We start from the raw sequence: 21,133 nt of genomic DNA on the forward strand, positions 1-21,133 counted from the left end.
CACCCTATACTGTGATAATCTCAGCAATGGTTCATTACTGCACTCTGCATATATCAGTGGGGAAATATCCAATTCATTTTAACCTGCTGACCAACTTTTTAGTCAACACTGGTATCCTTTTTTACACCTGATACAGTGGCTCTTGTACAGAGACACCAAACATCCCATTTTACCACCATTTTATATTGCCAAACCACAGCAGGTATTGGGGAAGAGAGTAGGTCTGTATGTAATAGCAAGTCCACAGGGTTTGTAAATGTACTGTACATGTTAAGCTTATTGATCTTAAATAATGTAATGCAAGTCTTTGAAAAGGTACTCAACATGTCTTGTATATGAGCAGTAAACCCAGCAAAATCATGCATCTTGTGTCACCAACAGGCACCTGTCATTATCCGCAAAATATCAGTTTTATGTAAACTGAATCTTCAGTTGCCACATACTTACATACTATATGGCACATTTGGTCAAAACTGTTTTTCTGGCTGTCACTTTCTAGTAAGAATGCACCTGAAGGCATTCGGTGTCTGATGGGGTCCATGTCAGTACAGACAATGCCAATGGGTGTTTTTATTGTGCCTATTGGAATCCCTTTCAATAGAGAGAGGTAAGGGGAGACATATTGTAATTTTTCCTAGGCCCAAATTCTGCCTTAATTCTTCTCTGCTGCTTTTCCTCTACCAGTGCAGTGCTGTTTGAGAGCAACCAATTGCCAGTTTCAATCACTGTCACGTAGGGGTGGGGAGTGAGAGGTATTGGCCCAGTGCAAGGTCAAACCAAAGCAACATGGAAGTTACATGGGACTTAAACTCTTTGCTCCTACAGATTAACAGTGGGATGAAGAGTGTTGGTATGGGACGGTTACGATTCAGTACCACATTATGGGCAACAAGTTTCCTTTGTACATTGTTTTAATAAATATCAGGATATAGTAAATTAGAAATACTATAAAATTATCAGCTTGTATGCACATATACATATGTGCCTATACAATTTTAGCTTTTTAATAAAAAAAAAAAATTATGACTAAACCTACTTCGACATAAAAACAAAAAAAAACTGTATGATTATAACAATATTAATTGAAAAGTGCAACATACATAACAGCACCAACAAATTAGTGGAATACGAATAAAAAGATTGTCCTATTGTGGTTACATTAGTCTGGGCTCTTTTGGAAGGTCTCCATTCCATTGCTTCACCATTGTGCATTTTAACAGGCTAGCAGAAAACTTTTCATGAACGCTGAGAGGTAGACATCATCTGTATCAATAAAATTCTCCAAAACATTTAACACTGGCAGAAGAAAGTACAAACAAAATGGTCTAAAAGGGAAAGGCATCATGTTGATGGGCTTCCTTCATACTTTTAAAACATTGATCTTATAAATCACAACCATCTCTGTTTCAGCTACTTTTCTCTAATTCAAAATGGGAGCCATTTCTGATTTATGAAATTTTCAAGCTTGTTAGTCCTTCCTGATAAAAATATATCTTTAGTCACTTCTCTACTTTGCCATACAACAGGCTTGTCATACACGTTTTGGACCCAACTGCAGTTACAGTTTTTAATGGATCTTCACCATGATGGGTCTGATTGCTCTGGACTGTTTGGACAGTTCTTGAAATTCCAACAATAGGTATTTGAATTTCTTCAGCTACTGTCCTCATATCTCCAACAAACCTCCTTGTCCAGGACTACTAGATGATCTGTCCTGGCCTGAGCCAACGGGGGATCCTTCTGTTGCCACTGGTCCTTCTTCTCTTGGTCCTTCTACAGATCCTCCACCACCATCACCCTGAACACCACCTTCCTTTGTTCCATTTTGCTCAGCATGACTCCGCTGATGCTTGCTTAGGTGATCACTGCGTGTAAATCTTTTTGCACAGAGAGGACAAGTGAATTTTTTCTCACGAGTGTGGGTGCGCACATGACGCTCAAGCTCATCACTGCGTGTGAAGCGTTTTCCACAGAATAGCCAGTTGCAGACGAATGGCCTTTCTCCTGTATGCCAACGAAGGTGAGCCTTAAGATGAGATGCTTTACCATAGACCTTACCACAGCCTGGAATATGACAGCTATGTACAGGTTTTCTCTTCAGCCCTGCTGCAGAAGCTCCTAATCTCTCTAGTTCTTGGCAATTTGGGCAGTCACATGATGGGCGTCCAGTATTCCCATAGGATGAGGCTCTTTGAGGCTTCATTGGCCCTGGAGCCTCAAGCAATGGACTAGCAGTAAGAAGTTTTGGCTTGTACATATCTGGCCCCAGTGAGTGCTGAGATGGTGATAGAATATGAGCAGATGGGGAAGGACTGGATGAAGGAGATATGGATGGAAATCCCACAGGTGGATATGTGGCAGGTGTCAATGTGGTGTATTCAGCAGTGTACTGGTTGCTCATACCTGCTGGGCTTGTCACAGGTGGCATAGATGCAGCTAACCCATCTGGCTGTGGCTGGTTGCCGAGCCAGTTGCTATTAGGATGCATATCCCACCAAGAGCCTCCCGTTCCAGTGGGTGAACCAGAGATCCCAGGATGATGGATTCCGGTTTTGTACCATGAGCTGTAGGGATGTCCTACATCTAGAGAGGTGTATACTCCTGGAACACACTCAGCTGTTGAAAGACTCTTGGGCTCCTGGCATCCTGAAGAAGAAGAGAATGAATGGGAAAAGGAGGTGTAGTCACCACCATAACTTGAAGGAGCAGGTGGTGTCCCACATGGTGCCATTAAATTGCTTCCTCCCAAGTATGTAGAAGAGTATCCGTCCATCAGTTTAGTTGCACTAAAGTCATTTATAGGACTATAAGACTTTTTTGGTCCAGATTTCAATGATGGTGGAGGATCCCTAATAGGACTTGAACCTCCAAACTTATTGCAGGCAGCAGTTAGCATTGCTAGAGGACTTGATACATATCGGGCTTCTTCCTGAAAAAGAAAAATAGAATTCCTCTTATGAGCATAAAACGCCAGGCATAACATTCAATGTCCCAAATACCATACTAAATAGATAAAAATAAGGGGTCTCTTTGGTCTACCATGAGCACCGCAAGGCGAGTTAATAAAAAAAAAAAAAATCTGTGTGTACTCATGTATTTGCCTTTATCTGTCCTAAAGAAAGTCTCAGTGTATAGACATTGAATTGTGTGGTTTAGATGGCAAACATTTGGAACCATTAATACTATTACCCTCTTACTACAGGCTCATCGAAAACGTTAAAGTTATGTGTAATGCATAATTGCCTAATTAGACTGTGTTGTAGATCTACTTATCTCTGCATACACTCTGAAGCAATAGTGTAGGTCATCCACACCAGATACTGAAATGTTCAGATTACAAGAACATAGCAATGGAATAATATTTTTATGAAGGTAGCATCATTTGGCTAAACGTGGGTGTGGCTTGATGTAGAAGGTCCTTACAACCATAGATAGAACTTGGATTTCATCTAAATTTCATTTTCCATCACATGGTCTACTAAACATGGATTTATGGATGCGTATTTGTTATCCATGGAAAATCCAATAGAACCACCATGTACTTTGTTTACAGAGGTAATATTCTGTAATGTTTGATGGCTGTGCTTTTGGTCACTTGGGTTTAGACACTGTGGCATATACTTGTTTTATGGTTAAAATTCACACAGAAGTGTATCTGTTTGCACAAGTATTCAGTGTCTCAGGGGTAAGCTCTGCTAAACAACTGCTACCACAGTCCACAGACTGCATTAGCAGAAATAGTTTAACACTGACCTAGCAGGTAATAATAATAATAAAAAAAAAAAGTAAAATTTAAAAATGTAAAAAAAAAATATTATATATATATATATATATATATATATATATATATATATATATATACATACACACACACACACACACACACACACACACACACTTTTTTTTCCCCAACAGGGAGCGCAATTATGTATTATTGCACAATTGCTGAGTGTGGGGTTATTTATTTTACTTGTAATATACTGTACATACTCCTGTGACGATATCCTTTTTTATTAGTCCATTATGTATTGACTCTCACCCCTCTGTCTATTTAACCTTATAGCCCCAGCCTCTCCATGATGGGGATAAATTCCAGATTTCACAGCAGCTTGCCCTACACCCTGACAGTTTTCTTTCGTTCAACCCGCTGACCGCTCCGGCCAGAGCCACTCTACTAACGATTCAACGTTATTACAGCGATCTAGCCCGCTGAGCTGTTGTGTTCTGACAGGGGGATAGCCTCCCGCCAGAATACTCCGCCATTGGCTAAGAGCGCTAATCGGGAGTCGGTCGGCTACTGGTTTTCCAGCATGCTCGTCCGACAGAAGCCAGCTTCTGTCAGACCAACCGACATACACAAGGATCGAATGTCGGGTGGTTGTTATTGAACCGGCTGATGTTTCTCAACATTCGGCTCATGTGTACTAGGCAATAGTGATATTAGCTCCTCACATAAACTAAACAGCGCAGATGGACAAATCTCCCACTGCAGCAATAGTATTCTAATAGCGTCAACATAACCAAACATCCATCTGACTGGAAGCAGGAGCTGTTCAGCCAACAATTTTTTGCCCGGTTCCTTGATTTTTTTAGTCTCAATAACTTCTTATTAATGGATTTTAGAAAAACAAAAAAAGAAGATCATTTGGCAGAGCGAACAATCCTTGCACGCTCCAAGCATGTAACAAAAGAGACATATAAATGTGAGGCTTAATAGGAACTAGTGAAGACCATAAGGCAGGTTTCTTGATTTTTTAATCAAAGGATGTCCGGCAGGAAGGAGCCAATGGGGCCACCCATGGAGTGAATTTCAGACAGTTCATCAGGAATGGGCTGAAATTGGCTCCATGTCTAACCAGCTTGATAGGCAAATGTTAAAATCTTGGTGAAAAGGTGAAAGTCTATGTGAAATTAATCTGCAGCCACTCACATTGAGCACAACCTACATCCCTGTTGTGGTTGACAACCTCTGCCTATCAGAACATGCTGGAACTTGTAGTTCTTGAGCAGAAAGAGGACCAAGGATACAAATCATTAATTTTACCATGGAGGTTACAAATGTGAAATGTAAATTTTAGCCAGTCAGTTAGATTTACAGTTAAAATGTGAACTGTTTCACCAGAAATATTTGAGACTGTTAATCCACTTTTGTGGAACAACACTCAATCTGGAGGATGACACCACTTTCTCTGCTATTATTATTAATATTATTATTATTAAAGAATGCAGTAGTGCTTGCTTGAACAATGAAAACCATAATCCACCGACTAGGACTTTTATGTGTTCCCACTCTGAAAATGTGTTCACAGCATTAATTTGAAAACACTGAAATAGAACCCAATTAACCCCCCCTCCCTCCACGTCCTGCTGTAAATGGCATTCCAGGAGCCAACATAAACCTTTAAAGTGATACTAAAGTCTTGTTTTTTTTTCCTATAAAAATAACAAACATGTTATACTTACCTGATCTGTTGCAGTGGATTTGCACAGCGCAGCTCAGATCGTCCTCTTCTCGTTTCCCTCTTTTGCTCTCCTGGCCCCTCCCTCCTGTCAAGTGCCACTACAGCAAGCAGCTTGCTATGGGGGCACCTAAGCCGAGTCACAGCTCCCTGTGTCCATTCAGACACAGAGCCCCAACCCGGTCCCAACCCGCCCCCCTCTATCCTGATCAGCTAGCTGACTGATTGACAGCAGCGGGAGTCAATGGCGCCGCTGCTGTGTCTCAGCCAATCAGGAAGGAGAATCTCGGACGGCTGAGACACTCGTGGACATCGCTGGACAGAAGAGGGACCTCAGGTAAGTGTTAGGGGGGCTCCTGCAGACAGAAGGATTTTTATCTTAATGCACAGAATGCATTAAGATAAAAAATCTTCTGCCTTACAACACCTTTAAAGTACCTATAGTAGCTGTATTTAAAAAACAAAATGCAATTCTTTTTTTCAATATATGTATACATAACTGGATTTAAAGAGGAGGTCCACCTTAAAAAAAATTATTAAAAGCCAGCAGCTACAAATACTGCAGCTGTTGACTTTCAATAAATGGACACTTACCTGTCCCAGGGTCCAGCGATGTTGGCAGCCGAAGCCAATCAATTGCTCGGCTGCCCCCGCCGCCATCCTTGGTTGATATTCTGCAGCTATCTAAGCCCGGAAGTGGCTGCAGATATCTGTATTATACAGGTATCTGCACCCCCTCCCCCCTGAAAGGTGCCAATTGTGGCACCGGAGGGGGGGGGGAATCCGATGAGCGGAAGTTCCACTTTAGGGTGGAACTCCACTTTAAAGTGGTTGTAAAAGGACAATTTATTTTTTCAAATATCAAACATGTTATACTTACCTGCTCTAGAATTGCACAGAACATCCCTGATCCTCCTCTTCTGGGGTCCCCTGCCAGCGCGCCTTGGTTCCTTCTCTTCTTGGTAAGCCATCATAGGAAGCCACTTCCCATAGTGGCACACCTGCAGGCTCGATCCTGAGCCACGCTGCCTGTGTCCATAGACAAAGACGCTGGGGCACAACGCTGGATCAACTGAGGGCTCAAGTAAGTATGGAGGTGAGGGAGCGATACTAATACCTAAACATTTTTTACCTTACAGGGAATGCATTAAGGTAAAAAATGTTAAGGCTTTAGAACCGCTAAACGTGTATATTTATCTAGATTTCAGCTTTAACACAATTTGGAGTGACCGAAATAGAGTGGAAGGTGATATATTTATACTCTAACAGAACATACGTTACATTACACTTTTATTTTTGTTTAACAAACCTAATAAGTCTATATTCAGGCTCGGAATATTTGCAGGTAAGCATTGATCCAACGGGGCAGAGCCAGAATCAAGTCTCTAGACAAACAGAAAACAAAATATTGTAAACTTGGCTTAAATGTCTAAATAAAAGAGTTCCACCGTGCCTGTATACAAAACCGTATTGTGTAAATGTGTGGGGGCACTGTCAGTGCTGAACTAAGAACATCTATTTGTCCTATTAGGTTACTACACGGTGTTTACAAGAATGAAAGAATACCATCCTATATATAGGTGTTCCACAAATAACATTAGCAACCAATTTCTGGGGTTTATTGACCTCAAAGCGCGGGCTAATATTTGCTAAGCCAGCGTCTGAGGCTGCTTATTATCCACAGAATTTGAAGCATGTCCTTGCTGGGTTTATACAATTTATTTTTAATGTTTTATGATCCCACCCAAAACGTATCTCCACCTTAGTCTCATAGTGTGAATTTAAAAATATCCCCTACAAATAAACGGAACTCGGGTCCTGTTTAACCATTAAGATACTAGAGGATTTCTTCGTTTTCTTGCTCCTAGTTTTTCTTTGAATAAATATTAAAGCTGGCCCTGGACAGATCGCCTTCCCTGTTCAACAGAAGTTGATCCTTAAACCGACTCTGTCCAAAAGGACAAGTTGGAAAACTTGTCGATTAATAGCTGCAACCAATTGTCTCTACATGGCGATCGGTGTATTCTTACTGCGCTGGGTCCCTCTGACAAAAACAAATGTCCCAGAGGGTAATTATATGTTACCCCAACATTTCATATTCCTGATATGTGCCTGTTGTACCATGTGCTTGTGTTAAAAAGTATCCTGTTCTCTTTGTATTGCTTCCTTTGTGTGAAATGCCTGGTGAACCTGCCAGTCCCCCTGCTTCTCTATTTCAAACTAAACACAATAGGCATGGGAGCACATTCATCCCAGCGTGGTTAGTTTTCTGCCTGTGCAGGGAGAACATACAGCCTGTCTACCAATGATCAGACTTGTGCTGACACTCCCCCCGCACAGACATTCACTGGGTAGATCAGTGTACTGCTGTTTCTCCACCCCTACCTCTCAAAGTCTCTTATACAGCTGAGAACAGAGCTTATGTGATCACTTATTTACGATTTTTTTTTTTAACTGTATATTTATACACAAATGTTTTGCAGAGTGAATGGGTTGTTTTACAAGGTAAGGGTTCACATAGTCTTTAACTCTATCCTATTTATGAAAATTTCCACTAATAATCTAAACTTCCTGTGCACAAAGATGCTATATAAAATTGTAAAAGTAAACATGCTAACTGCATAAATATTGATTCATAAAAGGTGGCCAACACACATTAATGCGGCTAAACTGATCAGATTGAATGAAAATGAAAAATTTAAAAAAAAGAGCCCTCATTCAATTGTTTTAGTGGGCTGTCAAACGATTTTGAATCCGCCAAAAATGATGACTATGGTGAAATGTCATCAGTTGCTTTTGGTCAAACAAATATCAGTGTGCATTAGAACACTGATCGTAATTCAGATTGATTAAATGATTTTACACAGATAGATTGTATGTTTGATCGATATTTTTAGTCGATCCCAAAACTGCTTTACAATACCATGGGTGTTGTAAAATTTATTTTAAATTGATGAGTCAATCACAAACAGGTGGTCTAACTAAATTGATCACAAATCAGTACATGTATGGTTCACCCCACAATTATTAGAAACGCGTTTCCTCAAGCTGAACGTCAAGATTATTCAATAGTACCAGTTTATACCTCAGCTTTGCGTCGCTTGAAGCTTGTCATGCAAAGCTTGATAAAGTACATAAGCTTCTTTGGGACAGAATTGGCATTTTTGGTCCTTATAGACTACAATGGGATCCCCTGAAAACATATGTAATGTGTTTTTGGAGCAAGTTTTTGCCTTTCAATGCAGTAACTAGTTTTTCATTGGCTAAAACAAACACTCAAGCCCAAAAACGTGTGTGAACCTAACTATATGAATCCACAATCTGACAAATGACATCATGCAGCATTATATTATTAAATAAGTGGAAAAAAAAAAGACATCTCAATTCATGCATGATGGATCTATTTTGTGGTGGGTCCCCACACATTTTGAATAGTTCATTTTAAAGGAATTATAAAATGTGTGAAATCCGGTTGACATCCATAAAAACACACAAACAATTATCTAACAATTCCGACCATCGTTCCATAACAAGTCCAACCTATTTAAAGTGGAAGTAAACCCTCCTATCGTTTTCAGCCAAGGAAGCCGCCATCTTGGCCTCTGTTTAATCTACAACTGCCATGATGCTGCACATGTGATCCGTTTATGACACCGGCCATTGGATGGTTTGACAGTTTGGTTGAGAGCACAACCAATGGGAGTGTTACATTTCCGGCATGTGCCGGAAAGGTAACTGTTTTATGGATGGGTTTACTTCCGCTTTAAAGAGGAAGTAAACCCTAATGGGTTTACTTCCTCTTTGTTTCCCTGTTAAGGTAAATCATCGCATAGTAGCCCATTATGTGTCACTTACCTGACACAGGAGCCTGCAATGTCACCGCTGTCCCCTCTGGTGCAGAGCGTCCATCTTATTTCCGGGTATCGTGGCTCTGGCGCTGTGATCGGCTGGAGCCACGATGATGTCACTCCCACGCATGCGCACGGGAGCCGCCACTAACGGCATATCACTATTAGCGGCACGCTCAGTGCGCCTGCACGCCGCTGTCTACGGCGCATGCACCGTAGACAGAGGTGCCTGTCTTTCTAGCAAATATCTCCTAAACCGTGTAGGTTTAAGAGATATTTCTTGGACCTACAGGTAAGTCTTAATCTAGGCTTACCTGTAGGTCAAAGTGGTCTGCTGACTTTTAATAAACACACACTCACCTGTCCCACAATCCAGCGATGCGGGCCCCCATTGGCTGTCTCCCTCACCTGGCTGTGAGGGCTTGCGGCTTCAAAGCTGGGTGCCCTTTGCCAATGGACGAGTCGCGCTGCGCATCCTCAATGGCCAGGCAATCTTCTGGGACCTGTGACATGTCCCAGAAGATTGCGAGGAGGGAGGGGGAGAGGAGAACTTCCACTCTGGCCACCTAACAGAAGTGGAATCAGGTACCTGCTCCACCCCCCCAAGAAATCGACATGCCAAATGTGGCATAGAAGGGGGTAAGGAGTCCTTAAAGCAGAACTTCCACTTTTGGGTGGAACTCCGCTTTAAATTAACATGCCAACATCCCTGCCATGTAAATATGCATATAACCTGCTGTTGGGTAGGTTGTCTTGATCTACCCTTTTGAGATCAAGTGATTGATATTGCCAAAAACTGTAGGATGTGCCCCATGCTCCAATCTAACATCCCCTGGAAACAAGAAGAAGACCTAGGCTGCAAGTTGTGTTTTTGTGCTTGCACTAGACCAGGGGTAGGCAACCTTTTGAGCACAGTGTGCCGAAAAATGTTTTCAAAGAAATTGAGCGTGCCGATTTTATAACAAAAAAGTGTCAACTTCACACTCTCAATCACGAAAAGGATTTTATATAAAGTAAATGCTGTAATGCTGTAAACTACTTAAGCAGTAGTGAGAAATTAACATCCTGCACTCTCACGCCTCAGATCAGTCCCAATTCATGCACCTTCACAACTCAGATCACTGTCCTCCCTACACATCTGTCCCACCACTGTACCCCCCCTTGCACATCTGTCCCACCACTATACCCCCCCTGCACATCTGTCCCACCATTATACCCCCCCGCTCCTCTGCCAAACCACTGTATCCCCCCTGCTCCTCTGCCTCACCACTGTACCCCCCCTGCTCCTCTGCCCCACCACTGTACCCCCCCTGATCCTCTGCCCCACCAATGTACCTACTTTCTCCTCTACCCCGCCACTGTAACCCATGTACATCTGCCCCACCTCTGTACCCCCTGCTCGTCTGCCCAACCACTGTAACCCCTTGCTCATCTGTTCCACCAAGGCACCTCCTTTCACATCTGTCCCACCGCTGAACCCCCTTCTCATTCGCCCCAACACTGAACCCCCCTGATCATCTTTCCCACCACTGTAACCCCCTGCTCATCTGCCCCATCACTGTACCCCCCTGCTTTTCTGTCCCACCGCTAAACCCCCTTCTCATTCCTCCCACCACTGTACCTCCTGCACATCTGCCCCACCACTGTAACCCCCTTGCTCATCTGCCCCATCAATGTACCCCTTTTCTCATCTGCTCCACCACAGTACCTCCCTGCACATCTGCTCCACCGCCGTATCCCCATGCTCTTCTGTCTCACTACTGAGTCACCTTCTCATCTGTCCTAACACTGAACCCGCTTTCTCATCTGGCCCACCAATGTACCTCCTACACATTTGTATCACCTCTGTAACCCCCTGCTCTCCTGCCTTACCATTGTAACCCCCTGCTCATCTGTCCCACCAATACACCTCTTCACATCTGCTCCACTGCTCTACCCCCCTGCTTTTCTGTCCCACCACTGAACCCCCTTCTCATCTGCTCCAACCATATTCAGAAGCATAAAGGTATTTCTCTTCACTATTGGTGGCCAAACAGAAGAGTGGGGAGCAAAGGGGAGTATAAAATAGAACTTGCTGCAAAAACCACTATTGGATAAAACCCGATTTGCTACATGGCCCAAACATCAGATCCCAACTCAAGGTGTTTCTTTGTATCTTTTGTCCTTTGTGTATACATGACTATAAACCATAGCTAAAAAGGGTTTGAATAAACTAAGCATTTTAATGTTTCTGTCAAATGTTGAAGATGTTCCCCAGAAAGATAGATGTTTAGAACTGGGGGGGGGGGGGGGGGGGGGGGGGGGGAGAAATGCTGCTACCCTGCAGGATCATCATGGAAATCAGTGCGAGAGGTGCTACCAAGCAATATAACAAGAAACATATTTTAAAAATTCAGAATCTACAATAAAATAAATGTGGAGTAAACAAGGGGATAGCCGCAACAGAGTTTCAACACAACGTGGTATCTACAGAGGAAAAACTCCTCCATCTCAGCTAACAAGATCTCAAAGTTTTGTCACACCTAAGTGGCCTCCTATGAACCCTTGCACTGCTAAACTCTCCTCAGGAATACTTGGACTTGTCACATTGCTAGTTAAAATCGACTCAAGCATGGTCGACGTATGGGTTTTATTTTGGTGAAACTCACAAAACGACTAAAATCCTCCTATGAAAAAGAGTTATGTTGCCGCAACAACCATAAGTGTTTCCGTCTGTTAACATCACAATTATTATGCAGAAGATGCACTTAAACCAAGTGGCAAACAGACAGACTACCAATTGTCATGCACTGAAAGTTGCCCTGCATCCATGACACCTATGAATGAAATAAAGTAGACCCAAATACAAAAAATAAAGGCAGAATAAATGATAATTTTTTATTATGCAATGCAGGCTGAATTTTAGGAAAACAGCTCACAAGTTGTATCTTTGTGCTGAATTATTAGTAATCCCCCTTACTTTGTCTGGCCACATTAACAATACAATCACATGGTCTCTGCTAATGGTGGACTAATGTTAGGGGATTTTACAGGAAGAGCTCTCAATCTACTGTGTCTTCCTCAACATAATTTGCTTTTGGGTCCAGTACACACAGGATAAGTTTTGGGTTAATTCACTTTTCTTCAGTCAGATTTTAAAACAACTGCCCTAGTTTTCCTCTATAGGGCTTCCTGATGTAGAGGTACCCCCCTCAGGAGCCGCTGATAGTATTAGGACCTCTGTTCATGCCTTGACTTTGCAAAAGGCCTCAAGTCCTCTGACACTGCAGGTTGTACCCCTTTAATCAACGTGGGACTTGCAATTTTGCAGAAATTGAAGGTTACCCTGAAATCACACTCGAGACCATATAGAAGATAACAGGGTATATTTCTTAGGAAACCTATGCACAATGCTGCCTTTGTATCGAAGCACTCAATTCAGCTCCAGCTGCGTGACACTCCACTTGCCATTGACGGGAGACCTCTACAGCCTGCCCATGTGACTCCTGAGACTGTTCCGTTGTCCATGGCCGTAGGGAGTTCTTCACCATGAGATAATCCAATTCCAAGTTATTTCCTCACCTAAGTTTCCGCTGGTTATTGGTTATCCTTGGTTACAGAGGCACAACCCCTCTTGATTGGCTCTGTGCTGAGGCTCTCTCCTGGTCGCCACAATGCAGTAAAACACGCTTCCAGAAGGTAGCCAAGGTCCTGTGCACCTCTTCACTCTCCTCCCTGCCAGAGGAGTACAGCGATTTTAGCGATGTCTTTGACAAAGGTCAAGGCGGTAGTTTGCCTCCACACCGGTTGTATGATTGCGCAATTGACCTTCAACCTGGTGCCATACCCACTCATGGCCGGGTTTACCCTTTGTCGGTCTTGGAGGATAAGACCATGGAGGAGTATGTTGCAGACGCACCTTCTTGAGGTTTCATCCGGGGTCTCCTGCAGGTGCTGGTTTCTTCTTTGTGAAGAAGAGTGGTGAACTGAGACCTTGTATTGATTATAGGGGGTCTCAATTGTTTCATGATTAAGAATGCCTATCTGATTCCGTTGATTACAGAGTTATTTGACCGCCTCAAGGGAGCAACGGTTTTCATGAAGCTTGATTTGAGAGGGGCATACAATCTTATGAGGATTAAGGAGGTCAACGAGTGGAAAACTGCGTTTAATACCAGAACAGGCCATTATGAGTACCTCGTAATGCCTTTTGGCCTTTGTAACAGAGTTGGTCTCCAGCGTCCATTAAGGCCTTTGAGAGGCTGCCTTTGTCTCTGCTCCTGTGTTGGCACATCCTGATCCTACGTTACCTTTTATCATTGAGGCTGATGCTTCTGAGACTGGAGCTGGCACCCTTCTGTCTCAACGTCCTACCTCTGAGAGCGCTATGCATCCTTGTGGCTACTTTTCCAAGAAATTGTCACCTGCGGAGTGCAATTACAAGATTGGTGACAGAGAGCTGTTAGCGATCATTTTAGCCCTGAAAGAATGAATGGAGACATCTCCTCGAAGGTACCACTGTGCCGGTTCTCATTCTTACGGACCATAAGAATCTCACATTCTTGTCTGAGGCTAAACGCCTCTCTCCCAGAAGGGCGCGATGGGTTCTATTCTCTATTCTTGTCGAGTTTCAATTACATTGTCTCATTCTTACCCGGTACTAAGAATGTAAGGACTGATGCTTTGTCATGAAAATTTTCCTCCACTTCCAAGATGGAGTCGGTTCCAGTTCCTGTGATTCCTACTGATGGTATTCTGGCTATGGTTCGCACCAGTCTCACTTCTCCTTTGGGTGACAAAATTCTTGCCATGCTCCTCCCGAGAAACCTTGTGACCGCTGCTTTGTCCCAGAGAGTCTCCGTACTGCCGTGCTGTAGACTTACCATTCTCCCAAGGCTGCTGGCCACCCTGGGGAAGAATCAACTGTTTTGGGACATTTCCCAAAAATTCTGGTGGCCTAGTCTACCTGCTTATGTAACTGCCTGTTCCGTGTGTGCTCAAAGTAAGACACCAGTGGGCCTCCTACAACCCATGCCCAATGGAGAGAGGCCCTGGACCCACCAGTCTATGGATTTCGTTGTGGAGTTACCCAACTCCCAGGGCAACACAGTTATCCTTATGGTGGTTGACCGGTTCTTGAAAATGTCCCATTGTATTCCACTTAAGAAGTTGCCCACTTCTAAGGAACTGGCTTCCATTTTTGCTCCGGAGATCTTTCGCTTACATGGGCTACCCAAGGTGATTGTCTCGGACAGGGGTAGTCAGTTTGCGTCTAGGTTCTGGCGAGCCTTTTGTGCACAGTTGGGAATTCAGGTTGCTTTCTCCTCTGCGTATCACTCGCGGTCTAATGGGGCCGCAGAGCGAGCGAATCAGTCCTTGGAGCAATTCCTACATTGCTATATTTCTGATCATCATAACAACTGGTCAGACCTCTTACCATGGGCGGAGTTTGCTCACAATAGTGCCTTGAATTCTGTTTCCTGATTGTCCCTGTTTATGGTGAACTATGGTTTCCAACCTTCCACGTTGCCTGACTCATTTGTTCCGCAGAATTTTCCTGCATTAAAGGAGCATCTCTGTGGTCTTCATTCCACTTGGGCACAAGTCCAGGAGGCTTTGCGACATGCCAATTATAGGTACAGACTCCATGCTGACCGCAGACGCCTGCCTGCGCCTTCCTACCAGGTTGGGGACAGGGTCTGGCTGTCATCTCGCAACCTCCAACTTTGTGTTCCCTCTCTGAAGTTCGCACCTCAGTTTATTGGCCTTTCCGTATTCTTCGCTGGATTAACCCAGTGGCTTACGCATTAGACCCTCATTCTAATATGCGTATCTCGAATGTATTTCATGTCTCTTTATTAAAACCTTTGGTCTGCAACCACTTTACCACCTCTGTGCCTTGTCCTCACCCTGTACAGGTTGAGAACCATGAGGAGTATGAAGTACAGTCTATTGTTGACTCCCGTAGGTTCCGTGGGTGCATACAGTACCTGTTGCATTGGAAAGGGTATGGTCCGGAGGAACGCTCTTGGGTCTCATCCTCGGATGTACATGCCCCTGTCCTCCTTCGAGATTTCCACAGACGTTTTCCCCTCAAGCCTGGTGGTCCTCCGATGGGGAGGGGTCATTGAGGAGGGGGCACTGTCAGGGCTGGGCTCAGCCCTTCCTTTTCAAAGCTGGCCGCTCAGCTGTCGGCTAATTGCCAGCTCTTATCTCTCCACAGTGACTCACCTGTTGATATTCTGCTCGTCACTCCTGCCTACTTAAGCCGCCCAGTCCCATTGATCTCTGCCTTCGCCTTGTTCACATCTCTAGAGATGCTCTCCTGTTAAAGACTTGCTTGGCTGACATTCCTTCTGGCTCCAGATCCTGCTTGCTGTTCTACTACGCTAGTGGTTCTCAACCTCTCTAGTGCCGTTACCCCTTGATAAAATTTCCCAGGTTGTGGGGAACCCTAATAGTAAAATTATTTTCGTATTATTGGTTGTCAGCACCCAAGGCAAGACAATTTGCGCCCCTAACCCACGGACATTTAGCGCTCCCTTCCAATCGTACAGTATTAAACCCCTTATGGTACATTTTGAGATGTACTGCTCTCTTTATTCTCCTTTTTATCCCCTTTTCTCTCTCTCTATGCTAATTTCTTGTCCCCACCCCCCCCCATTCATCTCTCTTGTTCTCTTATTCTATCTCTCCCTTTTTCTTTGTTCCTCCCCCTCTTTTCCTCTCCCTTCCATGTATTCTCTATTTTTATTCCTTCTCTTACTCCTTGGTGGGAGGGTGGGGAGAATGGGATGAGTGGCAATGCTGGGGGGAGCTCTGATGAGCCAACTTAGGTGCTTTTGACCAAGGTCATCTGCTGATCTGAGAACTGTAGTGGGGACTTTCAATGGCAACTATAATCACAGGTAGTGTTACTTACTGTCTCTCTGGATTCACTGTGTCTCAGACTTTGTGGTAGAGTGACACATATGCCAAAATCAGGAGATAGGGTCTCCTCCAGCCCCTCCTACTTCACACTCCTCACCAGTCAGCTGATCTCTAGTCTCTGTCCCCCAGCCATGTTGTGAACTGAATGGGCAGCTTCAAAAAGATTGGGTGGCCACGGGCTACTGGAACAGTCCAGCTGGGTGCCCACAGGCTCCAGGAAGCCCTGCTGGGCAGCCATGAAAAAGCTGGGTGAGCAGGGCTTCAGGAACAGCCCTAGATTCTGTGACCCCTGGCATTCGACCCCCCAAGTTGAGAACCACTGTACTACGCTCATCTCTGGCTCCCTGACGTTTTGGCTTGTCTGACTATCCGTTCCAGGTTCCTGAACTCTGGCTATGTTTTGACTACATTTACTCTGTTTACCTTTTTTTATTATTAAACAAGTGTGATTTAACTGTACTTCTGTCTCAGTCTGATTCATGGTTTCTGACACTGGAGAGGAAAGGGTTACTTAACCTTGTTTAACCTCCCTGGCGGTATGATTATTTCGGATTTTAGGTGCTGAAAGCGGTACAATTATTTTGCATGGAAATTTGGCGTTTTATATTGTAGGCCTGTAATTCTTAACAATAACACACTTAAATCTGTCCAAACAAGAGTCTAGTAGATATCCCGGGTATGATGAAGTTTGAAACACAAAAACATAAAATATAATAAATAAATATAAATAATAAAAAAAAAATAATAATATAATAATAATAATAAAATAAATTTCCCCACGATTCACTATCGCTCAATTCTGCAAGTGTTCTAATATACTATCGCTGTTTTCTAGCTGGTCTAAAGCCACTTTTGACATAAAGGGACACTTTTTGGTTGCTATGGACAATCTCCAGTTTCCAGGCAGAAAGAACAGTGTATATAACATAAAACTGCATGCAGGGCATGGGCCAAAGCACTGGGGACAAAAGGGATGTGAAATAATTTCATACAGTACTGTAATCTGTAAGATTACAGTACTGTATGTGTTATTGTTTGTACATTTTTTTTTAATTTGCCGCCAGGCTCCGCCCCCATGCGTCACAACGCTAGCAGGGAACAGAGCCTGGCATGGAGAGGCTTCAGAGGAGACAGAGCCCGCAGACACAGCGGGGGACATCGCAGGATCCTGGGGACAACGTAAGTAACACTGCACCAGGATCCTGCAATGTAATCCCGAGTGTGGCTCGGGGTTACCGCTAGTGGGACTGAAATTTAACCCCAAGCCACACTCGGGATTACCGTCAGGGAGGCTACAGTATGTCTTATGCAACAAAAAATACTGAAGTTGGTCAATGACCCTTTTATCAGTTCCTTAGATAAAGTTGACAGGTGGTGGTAGTGGAGAGAGTACTCTGATCTCCCTGTGACAGATTGATGAAGAACAGGATTGGGCTGGTGGGATGACTGTGGTGTGTTGGGCAGGATGATGCAGTTTAAAGGGTACACTGGGTGGCTCCTTCAATGAGGCCATTTGGGGTTTCCTTCCAGCTTCCGGGAATAACTTCTGTAGTGCCTTCACAACTTCTGCTGTAAGATCAGCCACATTAAAAAGGGCAGCCCTCCCAAAAGGAGGCACCTTAAAGGTCTTGGATTCTCCAACAGAGAGATCTCCCTGCGAAATACCCGACTCCTGTCCACCTGGGCCTCTGTTTTTTTGCATAGCAATCCATGGTGGATCACTTTTTAGAGGGTGATGCTGCAGCTTCCATCAGACCCTTCCAACAGTGCTGGATATCCATGTCCCCACTGCTTGCGGTAGTTCCATCCCCTGGCCCCACATCACTATGGGACTTGAGGAAGCAGGGGCGGGGCCGTGCCCCGCTCTCTGTGTCGATGAACAGAGGCAGCGGGGCTTGGGAGCGAGTCTGCATGAGTACCCCCATAGGAAGCGGCTTCCAAAGGGTGCACTGGATGAAGAGGAGGAGCCAGGAGCGCTGGTGGGGAACCCAAGAAGAGGGGGATTGGGGCTGCTCTGTGTAAAACCTTTGCACGGAGCAGGTAAGTATGACATGTTTGTTATTTTTGTAAAAAATGTTTACCTTTAGAAGCACTTTAACTTTTAGCAGTCTATTAAAGCTGGACTGATCAAAATGGATCTTTGACTGGCTGCTATGAGTAACAGCATTTGCAGTACTAAAGACAACACTTAGACCAACAAAAGGCAATGTGACTTTCAGCAGAACATCACAGAAGAACCAACAAAGCCTTTTCCCTTGGCCAGAAATCCAGCAGCACAAAATGAGTAAATGTCTCAGCATTGTGGCCACATTTTACAGAAGTCCTGGCAATGTAACAAATATTGTGGCATTATGAAATTAGAAATTAAAGCAGTTAATTCAAAACTTCTCATCTCTGGGAGCATTTGGGTTAAACTGGCTTCTTTCTTCTGCTTCCCTTTGAAAATTCTCCTAACCACAGTTAGGAATATATATTCCCCTCGGAGGATTTGGGGGGGAAAAAAATAAAATAAACTTTGTTGTTTCCGGACCCAAAATCCCATTCTGGTTAAATCCGCACACTGAGTCCACATTTCTGGTTTGAGAGGAGAGACAGGATTCTCTGATGGGGAGCTCTTTGATACTTTAACTCTACTGGAGCTGAAGTAATGAACAGAACTTCCACACCATGCATCCGCAGCCTAATGTATATCAGGGACTGTGTAGGAATGCATACTCTAACTCAGTTTTACAGATCCATTGCCACAAAAGCATTAGGTTTTTGCTGTATAAACTTTACAACAGGTCTTATTTTACAAGCTCTTTTGTTAATGAGGCACCTATGGTAGATGTAAATGCAATCACTAAATTTCATATAAAAGCTGAACTCCAGAATAAGCAAATAATGTCTAAACTAAAAGAAGGATGTGTATTCTTATTTGAATCTAGGTGTGCTTTGTGTACTTCTTCCAGATCTGTGCAGTAATCCAGTGTAAAACTTTGCCTCTGTGCAGGAGCTTCCTGTATTAAGACCAGTTACTGCTCCTCTCTCCTTGTGCAGGTTGACTGGTCGTGTCTCTGCCCACTCTTGTAGTTTTCTGCAGGAAGCCCATAGGGGGTGGAGTTGCTGGGTTCCTCACAGTTCTGCTCTCTGCACAGGCTATGTGCATTTGCAGCACACACTAAGTAATGTATATCCTTTGAGAATAATAAGGAACATATTTAAATAAACTTTTTCATCCCTGGGGCTTCAGCTTTAACATGTCACAAATCATTTTCTAACTGCAGCAGCGATTATTAAAATAATACCTAGTGATCTTACAATTAGGTAAGTCCTGGTGCAATCACTTCCCATTATTGGGTGATAACGTTTTTTTCCCCGTCTCCAAACTGTGCTCCTGCATTGTCACCTGAGCTTCCAACAAAAACCAAGGCTAGGCTCACACTTGTGCGGCTGTGCAAGCCACATTTTGTGCAGGCACGGCAGCCCATTCATTTGAATGGGCTGCTGTGCCTCCTGAAAACGCAAGAAAAAGGTCCCTGCACCTTTTCTGAAAACAGGAACCACAAGTGCAATGTGGTACCCAGTTTGGAGAAACTGCTCTGTGGTTTCCAGTGCATAGGGGTGCCATTAGGATTAATTGCACCCCAATGCCACTCAAACTGCAGCGTCTTTTTGCCTGCGGGAACAGGTGCGGTCCTGCAAAAGTGAGAACCCAGCCTAAATGAGGCTGTTAAAAAAAAAAAAAAACACCACACACATCTCTGAAGGCTCTCATTTATCCAGATCTATGTGTAGCTAGCAGTGGTTGGTCACATATAACTGGACTTGTTTTGTATTGTTGACACAGTTTTTGCAACATATCCAAGCCACTTCTTTAGATCCAATAAGCATTAGAAACATACAGCAAAAACAGTTTGTTTATGTAATTAGTGAGAACAAAGCAGTATTATTTGAAAAAATAATATATTATATAAATTATTTTATTTTTTATCTCTACAACTCATGACACGTTAGTGGGAAGAATGCTCCTTACACTTGTGGACATTGGGACAAATTAACCCCTTACAGATAGCTAAAAAGATCAATGGTAACTTATCTCAGAGGCAGAAATTGTTTGTTGCTCGAGGAACCCCTTAGCAACTTCTGTAGGAATAATTAGTAAGAAGAGCTGGCAAAACTGAAATCCTTAAAGTTTCGTTTATTGGCACATCAGAGTGGCAGTAAAACAGTAGCGCCAACCCGTTTCGGCAATAGCCTTAGTCGTAGCTACGACTAAGGCTATTGCCGACACGCGTCACTCTGATACATCAGAGTGGCAGTAAAACTATTGTTTTACTGCCACTCTGATGTACCAATAAATGACACTTCAAGGATTTCGGTTTTGCTGGCTCTTCTTACTATTTATTACGTTGAAGTGTGATGGGATACATCAAGCCTAGGCACCTGTGAGTGGATCTGGTGTATGGATTGGGTTGTCCCTGCAGAGAGTGCTGTTACCTTTCTCTCTTCCAACTTCTGGAGAAACCCTAGTGTAAGTGGCAGCAAATGTTATTACAGGTAAAACAAAACAGGTGTTGAAAAGATTCCAAAAACAAATTATAATTTCTAAATATATTATATTAATTTTTAAATATGAATGACAGTTTGCCAACAGTCTACCACTGGTCTGCAGGAACAATGGGTGCACTGCAAACTACCGGTCTCTTTATAACATACCTGTCCTTCAAGGTAGCCAACTGATATACTATAGCTATGCTAAATGACTCCTGAACATATTATTGGTTGGTTTATTTAACATTATTGAACATTTTTGGAACAAATCAAATATATTTAAAATGAAGATGGGTAGTAGAAAGTAATTATTCCAGCTGATTTTCTACTCAGTGTCATTAAAGCAGAGTTCCACCTTGAAAAATATTTTTACATTTTCCCAGT

The 21,133-nt window shown here is 43.4% G+C and overlaps 1 protein-coding gene across 1 annotated transcript; it reads right to left on the bottom strand.

The window, feature by feature from the left end:
* Window positions 1–1,043: 1,043 nt before the first annotated feature.
* On the bottom strand, window positions 1,044–6,363 carry SP7 (Sp7 transcription factor). The gene is made up of 2 exons (XM_073612481.1): window positions 6,340–6,363; window positions 1,044–2,929 (listed from the first exon to the last, which is right to left on the bottom strand). Exons 1-2 carry the CDS (start codon window positions 6,361–6,363, stop codon window positions 1,667–1,669), a joined length of 1,287 nt encoding a protein of 428 aa, XP_073468582.1. The 3' UTR covers window positions 1,044–1,666.
* Window positions 6,364–21,133: the final 14,770 nt, after the last annotated feature.

The sequence above is a fragment of the Aquarana catesbeiana genome, linkage group LG02 (genome assembly GCF_042186555.1).
Source record: "Aquarana catesbeiana isolate 2022-GZ linkage group LG02, ASM4218655v1, whole genome shotgun sequence".
In the NCBI taxonomy this organism is placed as follows: Eukaryota; Metazoa; Chordata; class Amphibia; order Anura; family Ranidae; genus Aquarana; species Aquarana catesbeiana.

Excerpts from the sequence above, each read along its gene's own strand:
- SP7 (XM_073612481.1), bottom strand. The coding sequence starts at position 6,363 with ATGTTCTGTGCAATTCTAGAGCAG. Across the intron at positions 2,930-6,339 it reads TCTGTGCAATTCTAGAGCAG|GAAGAAGCCCGATATGTATC; the intron begins GTAAGTATAACA and ends TTTCTTTTTCAG.